At 40.3% G+C, this 12,576-nt stretch overlaps 1 protein-coding gene across 1 annotated transcript in view; it reads right to left on the bottom strand.

The window, feature by feature from the left end:
* plcl1 (phospholipase C like 1) overlaps positions 1-12,576 on the bottom strand; it is a 102,645-nt gene that overhangs the window by 33,684 nt on the left and 56,385 nt on the right. The window contains exons 2-4 of the mRNA XM_031297403.2: positions 4,173-4,247; positions 3,800-4,087; positions 1,856-2,158 (exon numbers count right to left, since the gene is read on the bottom strand). Coding sequence (XP_031153263.1) covers positions 1,856-2,158; positions 3,800-4,087; positions 4,173-4,247 — 666 coding nt within the window. The remainder of the gene's footprint in view (positions 1-1,855; positions 2,159-3,799; positions 4,088-4,172; positions 4,248-12,576) is intronic.

Raw genomic sequence — 12,576 nt, 5'->3', positions numbered from 1 at the left:
ACGGTCTAATCATTTCAGCTGGACTTGTAGGCCTGTATATTGTTGGGTAGTTTAATTTATAATAAGACATCATATTTTATAAACTATGATGTGTTATGTGTAAAAAAAAAAAATCTTAATGTGTAAAGTAACTAAAGCTGTAACAGATGAATGTAGTGGAGTAAAAAGTACAATATTTCTCTCTGAAATGTAGTGGAGTAGAAGTAAAAGTGACATAAAAAGAAAAGACTCAAGTAAAGTACAAGTACCTCAACATTTGGACTTAAGTACAGTACTGGAGTAAATGTACTTAGTTACATTCCACCACTGATTGAGCGAGAGATGAAGTGTGGTAATTAGTTAGCCTGCTTCATTCACTGAGACTTGATTAAGCTTTAGTTATCTTGTTTCAATAAGGATATTAAAGTGATCCATTAAACAACACAACAGATTAATAATTTCTTCTCTGTCATCTCTTCATCGTTTCCTTTCATCTGCTTCCTCCTCTATCGTTTCATCTTGTTCTGTGCTCAGCCCGTGCTTGCAATAATCTTCCCTCTCCGATATCATCTCGGTAAAATGTGTCTGTGGATATTCGGCAGTCATGTCACCTGTCTGACCCAATACATCCGTCTATGCTCTCTCTCTCTCTGTTTCCAGGGTAACAAAGCTCACTCTATTCATGCAGCACGTGAAACAGGAGGAAGAAAGTGACTGAGGTAACAGACCTGTGTGTATCTGCACTTCTTATACCCTATTTTCCTGTGTTTCTGTGTCTAAGTGACTGATGGGAACAACAATCTTTGACATTGGTCCAGTATTAAGCGAGATCACTGCAGTTGGCAGCGGAGAAACAAGCTACAATGTAAGTTAATAGGGCAATTGTGCAGCTTGTATTTACCTTCACAAAAGTGCTGTTTTTGCCACTGACAGGCTCAGATTAATATTCTAAGTGTCTGACAACATTATGGAAAAGAGGTCGACCTTTCTGTTAAAGAGTAAGATCCTTTTTTTAAACACAAAAACATCTGCGAAATTGCGTTCGCTAAACCCACCAGAATCCATGAAAATAAACAGTAATTTTAGCATCGTAAAATACACTTTATTCAAAGTCGACAGAAACTAACTAAAACTATGAAAAGCCGTTTTGGGTCGTCTTTCCACTTTTCCATCCATCACAACTCTAGTTTTGGTTGAAATAAACACATAGTTTACCGATTTACATGTGAAAATACGTTGGTTCTATACACGCTAAAAGTATTGTTTTTTTAAATGGAGTCTGGTGGGTTTAGCGCTAGCGTCCTCAGAGCTGTTTCTGGTTAAACAGAAAGATCTCAAAGAGGTTTTAAAGGTCTATCTTTATAGGGATTCTTTCCATAATGTTGTCAGACACTTAGAATATTAATCTGAGCCTTTTAGTGGCAAAATAAATTTTAGTGGACCAAATTGACGCTGAACATTTGCCCCATAGGGTTACATTGCAGCCAGGTCTGTGGCTGCAGGTTACAGCGTTCACGCTTAATACTGGACCAATTTCAAAGATTGTTGTTCCTATCAGTCACTTACACACAAAAACATTAGGAAAATAGGGTCCAAGTTGAAAAAAACGGTAGTTACCCTTTAACCGACAAATCGGACAGGCATAAAACTGAGGAGGAAGATGAGCATGATGGGAATGATTTTGTTGGAGTGAAGCCAAAAAGTAAAATAATTATACAGAAATGTGTTTTTGCAACTGGTGGTGTACAGCTTCATATTTGAAACTGAAATGCAACCAGCAAACCAGTTTTTCTGGCCACAGTTACAACATTTTGCTCCCATGTGCATGCAGCGTATGCATTAAGGTGTATGATTTTAAATGCCCCCCCTTCCTCACCTTGGCTTCCTTGATACCGGGGCAGAGTTTACAGATGGTGGCGACGGCCACGTCCTCTGACACGATGCCGTAGCCGTCTTCGTCCACCTGGGCGAACTCGGCTGCCAGCCACTCACTCCTCATCTTCTCTCCCAGGGTGCCATCTACCGCCACACCCCCTCCTTCCCCCAGCCCCCCTACTCCCCCTCCACCTCCACCTCCTCCCCCAGCACCCCCGATGACTGACGGGTGGGCCAGCAGGTAGCGAAGGCCTGTCACCCAGATGTTGGCCACGTCTGCCGACAGTGCAACCAAGTCCAGAGACTGCAGGGAGGGACAGAGAAAGACATTACTGCGTCAAAGGATGGAAGGATGGGAACACCGACAGGTTGTATGACTGTAAGATTATTCACTGTAGAAGGATGAAACAACATTAACATGGTAACTAGGCCTGTAACAATTATTACATACTTCTCTAATCGCAATTTCTTTTACGTAATTGCAGTTTCTTTGTTTACCCGCAATTAATTGCCAACATTAGCTAAGGTCCTAAGGGGTGCGACTGTTGATGGTAATTGTGGATTTTGTTTAGATGTGCCAAATTGTAATTACATACAGTAAGTGATATTGGTCGGACAGCTGAGCTAAAGCTGTCACTTGTTGCCATAGAAACTCCAAACATCCTGGGCTGTAGCTGCCTCAAGCCAGTGAAATTGAACTTGCTTGTGTTTCTGGCACGGAATCTGCCCCACAAACCCGCTGATTAAATAACTTTTTTTTGCCCACTATCCCCACCTACCACCTTTTTTTGGGGGTCTATATATTTTTTATTATTATTTAAATTGTTAGTTGTTGGCACTTGTCCCTATACATGCAACAAAAATGACAAGGGGGATACATTTAGAAATAAACGTAAGTAAAGAAACATTGATGACTATATATATATATATACATATATATGTAGTTTTGCCAGTAGTGATGATTATGTTTTGCTGCTTCAAACACGCCTAGTTGGGCAAAACGTTACATTATCTGGGTCACATAACAGTGATATAACCAAAAGATGTGTCCTGGGATGTATGTATATGTGTGTATATATATATATATATATATGTGTGCGCCTGCTCTACCAACTGAGCTAACCCGGCCACAGGTAACGTGCTTTTAAAGTTCTTCATGGCCTCGCACCTTCGTATATGTCTGAACTCCTGGTACCGTACACGCAGATACGTACCTTGAGATCCTCGGGCAGAGGTCTTTTGTCTCTTCCAGAGGCCCGGCTGAAAACTAAAGGGGAGTGTCCAGTCCAGTCGGGGCCCTGAGGCTCTGGAACGATCTGCCCGAGGATATCAGCTCAGCAGAGTCAGCTGTCTCTTTTAAGTAGTATCGAAAAATGCCTCGTCATTCAATACCCAGTTTTAATCCCTGAGCAGTAAATGTAATCAGCGACAGTGAGCCAGTCAGCACGCAGCATGCTTCTACCAAGATCTAATAATGTCTGTGATTGGCTGTCTAACGTTACACGTCGTAGAGACACGCAGGAAAAACTCTACGTTACGCAGAGCTGAAACATAAATAAAAAGATTTGTGCCCTAATGTGTAATGTTGTAATTTCTTTTTGTTTTATAAAATTGGTATAAAAAAAGTATCTATTTAGGAACCGGTATCAAAGTTACAGTATTGGTATCAGTACCGGTATCAAATATTTTGGAACGATACGATTAAAACATACTTTTATCGGAGAGCGTTTCCAGATTTTATTTTAGCTTGAACCTCCTTTGAATTGTCTTTTATTGCTTTTTAAAAATAGTTTTCCTATTCGTACCTACACCGTACAGGATTTTATACACCAAATTATGTTTTTATGACTGGCCCTTATTTATTTTGCTGTTTTGTGAAGCACTTTGTAATGTGGATTTTGAAAAGCGCTCTATAAATAAAGATGATTATTATTATTATTATTACCTGGTAGTCGTCTCCGTGTATGATGGAGAAGGCTGCTTCCTCGGCCAGGTGATCGGAGAGAGGGCCGTTATGCAGGAACGTCTCGGTGCTCTTCCCGGTGCGGACCTCTCTGATGCTGGAGACGTCCAGCCGAGCCCGGTCCGCGTCCTTCTTGGACGGCTCCCAGCGTAAGCAGCTGAGGTCGGGGTCCAGCATGAAGAAACGACAGTAAACTCTGGAATTGGGACGAATCTTCTTCAGTTCACAGCCGCCCTGCATGAACGCCAAACAGTCCGCTGCACTGCTCACCTGGGATGGAAAAGCAACTATTACAAAAGTACAACAAAAGGTTTTAGTACTATTATGAATATGTCATTCTATGATAATAATTTACCTTTTTCTCAGAGGGCATGCTGCTGAAGGACACAGTCTTCTTCCTGCCTCCGCCCACCTTCTGCACTGAGGGATCCTGGGAAAAGACAAAGACAGAGGGCCAAGAGGTCAAAACGAGAAGAAGTGTTTCGACATGTCAAGGGGAACAGACGAACAATCAGACTCAAGGAACAGTCTAAAAAGGATAAGATAATAAGATAAGATAAGGTAAGATAAGCCTTTGGCTCCTATCTGTCTCCCAAATAACACACACATTTTATCACTTATTATTCATTAATTTCATTGAAAGCGGCACAAATGAGAATTTATACTTGTTAAGCCTGCAGTTTGGTAACCTGTACCTTCTGCCTGAAGGCATCAGCTCATACTCAGATTAGTGAATTAGTGACTAAAAAGCCCTATAAAAGAACGCTATAAAACAAATCAACTCAGAATAAAATAATGACATTAAAAAGTATTACCGAATTTTCGACACAAAACTAATTATTTTAGAAGAAAATCCGTTTCACACACAACTTAATTAGAGTTTTGAGGTTAACACCAAATGGCCAAGAAGTCAAAACAAGAAGTGTCTTACATGTAACTACAAATAGTATGATTTTAATAATATCAGTGGAGCCTGATCTTTATGTGCAGTTGTGCAGAAAAACTGTCTTTAAACAGAATGACAAAAAAAAACCTGCATTTGAATGTTGATTTAGAATTTGAATGTCAACGCTATGAATGAAGCTTCGAAATGTTCGATACAGCCGTAGTTGGTACGCTGGCAGTTTCCACACTTAGGGTCAATCTTTAAATGTACAAAAGAAGGACTTCTGTGGAAACTATGCCAATGTTTTAATATTGCATCCTTAACATTCTTGGCTTGGATTTTGATATTTCTGGGGCTGGTATTTTCTAATCGTCTTCCTGATCATCACATCCTTATTAAGCCTGGTGGGCTGGCTCGCAGGAAAAGTTTTTCATAAGCGGTGATGAAAAGCTCGGTGCATGCAAAGGCGTGAGAAGAGAAGAGGAACTTTTCATATATATTTCGAGAACATTTGTTTCCTCAAAACTGCACGGTGTGAAACTAGAAAACAATCACCATTAACATTTAAGAGTTTTTGAAATGTTATTCAGAGGAAGAAGGAGGTTTCACACATTGAAGGAGGAAACTGCTGTCAGTCTGTCTGGAAACAACCAATCATTTTGGTTCCTCTGGTTCTGGACCTGAGCTGAGCAGGCAATCTGCAACAAGTTTACAGTTTTTCTCAATCGATTTGGCACATTTACTGAAACAACCTTACAGTTGTCAAAACTTGAAGTACAATCCTCACACCACGTGGTACATTCAGCATACCACTCGATGTGACCTGCAAAAGGTGATTACTCCATCAAAATAATTAACTCCGGTTTCAAACGTAAATAAATCCATCAATGAATACATCATTGCCATCAAAACAAAATGTTCCTTTATCATTGCTTAGACCAAGACAGTCAAAATGCAAAGACATCTTGTCAAATGACAGTATACTCTAAAAGGGTGATAGTTACCCACTATGTCATTGTCCAGTTGCTAACATTGTGTATTTAGGCAGCTGACTAGTATTGATGTCAGCCATGGCAGACACTATAAGGAAGCTTGTACATTAAAAAAGATATACAACAGCAATATATATATTTTTTTAAGATTATTTTTGGGGCATTTTTAGGCCTTTAATGACAGGACAGCTGAAGAAATGAAAGGGGAGAGAGAGAGGGAATGACAAATCAGCAAAAGGCCGCAGGTCGGAGTCGAACCCGGCCCGCTGCGTCGAGGAGTAAACCTCTATATATGGGCGCCCGCTCTACCAACTGAGATATTCGGGCGCCCTACAACAACAACATTATCAGGAACTGTAAATATGCTACAAATGTATCAAGCTCAAGGGTCATCTAATCTCTCCTCTCTGTCTGGCCACAACATTTCATCGTCATCAGACCCGATATCCTCCCTTGCAATGCAACAAAGTATGACGTAGTGCCCCCCCCACCCCCCTGCTTCCAAAAATCTCCTGTGATATCGTCAACTGTCACCTTGTATTTGTGTTAGGTTGCTCTACGTTGTGAGGAAATAATAGTAAATTGTTCCGAATCTAGCCAGTCTATCCATCTGACAACTTTTACAACAATACCACATACCTATTATGTATCTAATGTGTGACAGGTTATTGTGATTGTTGGTTGCACTATTTTGCATGTAGGGATTTATACATTGAACATGTGTATAGTTGCATTTGAGAGTAATATGATTTAATAGCAAATGAATGCTAACTATTTTGATCTATAAGGCTCACTCAATGCATTTTGTGCCAAAGCAACTATAAATGACTATAGCCATGTGAACAACTGGCCTAATGTTCATGTAAATAGTCATATAGTTTGACAAAGTTTAATAGTCATTCGACGATTGTGCCAAAGCGATTGAGAAAAACTGTAAAAATCAGGTTTTAGTTTTATTGCATATAAGACTATATTTGATGAACTTTTTTTCTCCCTCTGCAGTCTTATAAAGCCCACCCACACTGTTTATGACTTCTTTTGAGAGGAATTCTTCACCCAAAATTGATCAGTAAATCCAGCGCAATACAGGATCCTCCTCTGTTAACATGTCTCCTCTTATTATTTGCATGATTCTCCCTTAAATACATATTCAAAGGGATTCAGAGGTGAGAGGCCCTCATTATTTTTGCGTTTGGGACTTCATTATGTCAACTTGATGTCTGGGGAAATTATGATGAAGTTGTCTCAAAATCGCTGACATTTTACAGAACAAACGGTGAAGAAAAACATTGCTTTTTTCACAAATGGAGACAGAGGTACAAATCTTAGTTTACCGGTACACACACACACACACACACACACACACACACACACACACTATTTTGTAACCCTGCTTCCTGCCTCTGGTTATCTCCAGCTAGTGACAGATTGACTGGCAGCTCGTTCTCTGCTTGCTGAGCAAATGTCAATGTTAAGTTAACTTTCATTAGCGCTGCAGCATGGGATTTTTACTGATAATAGCTCTTCACTGATTTGTAACGAGCTGCAGTGCTCTTGGCTGAAATGACAGCAGTAATTATATGTGGTGCTGAGTTCAGAGCGTCGGCCACGGCTCCTGTGTGCAGACATTTCCCGTTACCTCCATCAGTCAGTGTTTGTACAGATACAGATATACTGTATTGATGTAGCTGCTTCCGCTCAATAAGTGAAATGGCTTCAGAGTTCAAAAAGCCTTGGAACGCTTGACCCCAAGATGGTTTTGCTGCACCTATATCCATCAGACCGAAATCTGAAACCCCAAGAATATAAATGTCCAGATTTTGCTATACTACAGGCAAAAAGGACTACAGCTCTCATCTGGAAGAAAATGGAGGCACCTACAATTGGTGCTTGGATCAAGAATATGGTGCAATGTATGTCCATGGAAAGAATAGCATATATATTAAAAAACAAATTGGTGGTATATGAGAAAATCTGGAAGCCATCTAACCAATTTATAAATAAAGGAACAGGATACCTAAAAATCAAACTAGTGATGAACCCCAGAAAAAAAAGCCTTGAACACGGAAAAAATAAACACTGAAGATGAATTGGAGGTGATACAAACACCTACATGTGTACCTAGTTTGCACCTAGTTTGAAAAAGCTGTGAAACCAAATATTGCGTGTCTGTGTTTGTGTGATTGGATCTGTTGAGTGTGTGAATAGCAAACAGACATACAGCAGTAACCTGACATCATCCTCATCATCATCATCATCATCATCATCATCATCAATAATGCACATGAAGGCGTCGAGGGCAACCTGAGCTCGCGCTGGAAAACCAGGATTACAGACTGACAGCAGATCTGCCTCGCGCAGCTTCAACATCAACAGTCTGTGGTTACAAACTGAACTTTTAATCATTGTTAATATCGTTTGTATGTGATAAGCAAATGTACACAGTGATTCATAGTTTTACAAGCTGTTGTGCCTCCAAGGAGATCCATGTGAGCAGGGCCGGCCCGTGGCATAGACAGTATAGGCAAATGTTAGGGGCTCCGGCAGTCCAAATAAGGAAAGAAAAGTTAAAGATAATAAGAAAGAAACGCCACAAACGTCGGAAAAAAGCGCCATACGTCAAAGAAAAGGGACGAAAAAGTTGGGAAAAGCAACAAGAACGTCGAAAAAGAAAAAAAAAAAAAAAAACACCAAAAAAGTTAAACTAAGCGACAAAAACGTCGGAAAAAAAGGGGCCAAAAAATTTAGGCAAAAAGCGACAAATGTCAAAGAAAAGGGACGAAAAAGGCACAAAAAGTGACAACTTTTTAAAAAAAAAAAACACAAATCGGAATAAGCGCCAAAAACATCGAAATAAACAACAAAAATGTCAGGAAAAAATACTAGTTTGAAAAAAAAAAAAAATGCTAAACAAAAGCAACAAATACAGCTGAAAAATTGCCTAGGCTCTGCATGTGAAAACCTGCTGTCGCTCACAGCTGATCTACTGTCCACAGAATAGGAATAAACAAGGTCCACTATGTCCGCACACACACACACACACACACACACACACACACACGCGCACTGCTCACTGGTTCACAGAAATCCAATTAAATGATAAAACAGCATTGAGACTGCGTGTGATACTTTATGACGAGAATATTAAGCCTCCTTTCAAAATGCCCCAGGAGCCAACACGTGCAGCTGGAGCTCCCACTGTGGGGACATAAGGTCCAATGATTAACTGATCATGAAGGAGCTAAATGTCAAGCTTTAAATGTTTGTCACCAAGTCCTGTAAACACGCAGGGTAGATGTGAGCCCTCGCAGGCCCTCGCAGGCCCTCGCAGGCCCTCGCAGGCTCAGTTTCCTGAGACTCTGACGGATGGATCAAACCAATCTGGTTGTAGGTGAGACTTCAGGGAACAGGCAGGAGAACCTGCACAAGACCCGACACAATCTCCGAACCTAAACGACAGAATAGGTCGTTTGCCAATGACTCCTTAAACATTATATGCAGAGTTTCTGCAGGTTTCACCAAGTCAAATGTAAGACCTTTTTAAGACCATTATGAATGAAATTTAAGACCTTCATCACAACATCGACTAAGCCCTAAATTCAGTTTTTTCAAGCCAAGTATCGCACACACGCGCACTGCTCACTGGTTCACAGAAATTAACTTGCACTTCCCCAAAGCTGAACAATAAAATCTGTTTTATGTCTGTGGTACAATCTGAAAGAGAATCACGCCAATCACACGAAAGCTGATTGGCTGCACAAGTTGCATGTTGGTCTCATTTGTAGTCGTAATACAGCAAAATTATATTTGGACTAGCGACAGAAAGAACTACAACACCTCGGAATAAAAAGAAAAGAAAAAAAAGAGCATTAGAGGTAGTGTTACATGGGCGTAGAAAAATGAAGATCTGTTTAAAATGATTTAAGACCTAGAACACAATACTTCAGCGAATTTAAGACTTTTTAAGGTCTAAAATTTTGATTTTGAAATTTTAGACTTTTTAAGACCCCACGTAATCTAAGTGCTAGCAGCGCATATTTATAAATATACAGTGCTAAGCATAAGTGAATACACCCATGCTAAAGTTGACTAAAAAGAGGAATAAAAAAATCATCTTTTGGAAATTGGGAATAGGAAAAATCCAACCTTTAAGGACACCAATTTTCTTTATGAATGAATAATATATCGTAAATAAATAAATGTTCTTCCTTAAAATACAGGGGGCATAAGTAAGTACACCCCTATGTTAAATTCCCATAGAGGCAGGCAGATTTTTATTTTTAAAGGCCAGTTATTTCATGGATCCAGGATACTATGCATCCTGATAAAGTTCCCTTGGCCTTTGGGATTAAAATAGCCCCACATCATCACATCCCCTTCACCATACCTAGAGATTGACATGGGGTACTTTGCATAAAATCATCTCTCAATGCAAATCAAACCAGCTATTAGGCTAACTGAAATAAAACCATGCCAATCTCTAGGTATGGTGAAGGGGATGTGATGATGTGATGATGTGGGGCTATTTTAATTCCAAAGGCCAAGGGAACTTTATCAGGATGCATAGTATCCTGGATCCATGAACTAACTGGCCTTTAAAAATAAAAATCTGCCTGCCTCTAGAAAATTGGTGTCCTTAAAGGTTGGATTTTTCCTCATTTTTTTAATTAAGGCATTAAGATTAATTTCCAAAAGATGATTTTTTTTATTCCTCTTTTTAGTCAACTTTGGCATGGGTGTATTCACTTATGCTGAGCGCTGTACCATCCGACCTGTTGACAGCAGACTATCTGAGTAATGACATGATACATTACACACAGCAAGCGTCTTTCTTTGGGGCATTTCTAGATAGGCTCATACCTTCTCCTTGTTCAAACACATCAAAATGTTTTGCTACGGATGCGAAAAACGCAGAAGCCATTCCAAATTGTTTTTATGACGGACAAAATTTTCGGAGGCAGTGCGTAAACATGATAGACTCAACGTGAGGTCGTATTCATTTTTTAACGTCCAAAAATTTCGGACTCAGTGTGCAAGGACCTTTAGGCCATCAAAAGTTAATTCTTTTTCATTTTGTTTGTTAGATCATTGTTCGTTTTTTATTCCGTTTCGGGGATCCTAATCATGCTGTTTTGTACTATATGTCTGTGTTGTACTCATTCACCCTCTGAGGTCTAAGGGTATTTTCACATATCTTCTTAAATTGACCTTTTTAGGCTATTTGCATATAACTGATCCTTATGTGTTTCATATCAAAATGTTAACAACAAACTCAGCTTTCCGTACAGTGCCGCCCAAATCTGTCCCAGAGCAACGTGTGAAGAGATAATTTGGCGCTAAAGCTGAAACGTTGACGTTGGCTTTTTGAAATTCCTCAAATCTCTTTTTGAAAACAAACCTTAACTTATGATGTGTTGTACGAATTGTGTCGGTGCTTGAAATGAGTTGACCAAAGTCTTTAGGCTATATATATATATATATATATATATATATATATATATATATATATGATTACAATAGTAAATAAATGTCTGAAATGAAATGATGCAATATTGCTTTTTGAGTAGGAGTTTTGTCAAACACCGTCTTTCGTCCTCAGAGGGTTAAGATCTCATCTGCAGGGGCGTCGGACTGGGGGGAAAAATGGGAGTACACAGGGCCCTCATGTGAGGAGGGCCCAAAAAGATGATAGGATGAACAGCTGATGTGGGGAGGGGCCCGCAGAAAGTATCTTTCTACAGGGACCAGAATTTTGTGCTACGCCCCTGCTCATCTGAGTAGATTTATGGCATTCGAACTCCGAGTTGTAGTTTAAAACTTTTACATTATGTCGGGTTTTATTCAGGCTCAAGTCCATAAATACAGTTAATGCATACAGGCACGGAGAACGGGAACTGATGGCTCGGTTAGTGGTTAGCTCCATTATAAAGATATGGAGTGGAGGTGCTCTTTAAGTTTGGAAAACATCCGCAGAGGAAGACCACGAGAAGTGCTCGAAAGCGTTGGAAAGCAACACATAAGTTGGTTGTTTTACACCAACAGGTGAATCTAAGATTAAATCCAAACACTGAGCGTGCTTATGTGGCCAAAGAAACAGAAGAGCCCGGTAAACAATGCACAGTGATTGCCTCAGAGAGAGGGATGGTGGGGGTCGAGGAAGCGCGAAAGAAAGATCTGAAAATCGTTGCCTCGTCCCATTCACTCCACAAACTCGTATTGATTTCCAATTCCAATATTCCCACAACTCCCAGCACGTGGGCAGCCACAGAGAGGCAGCGAGGTCAGAGTTTCCAATAAAGGCTGTTTGCTTTTGTCTTTGTTTGTTCACATTACTGTCCCACAAAATGTCTTTTTTTTTTAGTAATGTGGTCAGCAAGAAGGCTGACAGACGAGCTTAGAGAAAGCAGGTCAGCGGGTATTTAGGTGGACAGGGCCGGGCGGGGGCGGCCATGTGTCCTTCTCTCTGGCCGTGTCAGTGATGCTTTGGGGCAGCGTGGACATTTGGAAAATTTGACAGTGTGTGTGTGTGTGTCTGTGCATGCGTAAGCGTTGTGCATATTTCAACTGACATCTCGGGTCATGAGACACGATGCCGTCCAGGAAACTATGGCCTTGTCCTCCTAAAAACCTTTAATGCAACGCTCTGTTTTGCCAAAAAGGACATCTATCAGTTATAATCTCTCTCTCTCTCTCTCTCTCTCTCTCTCTCTCTCTCTCTCACGCTCTCTCACGCTCTCTCTTACGCTCTCTCTAGCTCAGATGTGATCATTCTCTCCATCGCTGAGCTGCTGCCAGGGAAAGGAAAAAAAAAAAATCTCGGCACAGATGGAGAGATCATGAAGAGAAATGGGAGCAAAAGCTAGAGGGGGGAAAAAAAGAGA

This window comes from Sander lucioperca, chromosome 8 (genome assembly GCF_008315115.2).
Source record: "Sander lucioperca isolate FBNREF2018 chromosome 8, SLUC_FBN_1.2, whole genome shotgun sequence".
Taxonomy (NCBI): Eukaryota; Metazoa; Chordata; class Actinopteri; order Perciformes; family Percidae; genus Sander; species Sander lucioperca.
The sequence above is the reverse complement of the archived record's forward strand: the minus strand, read 5'-3'. Positions and strand labels throughout refer to the sequence as shown.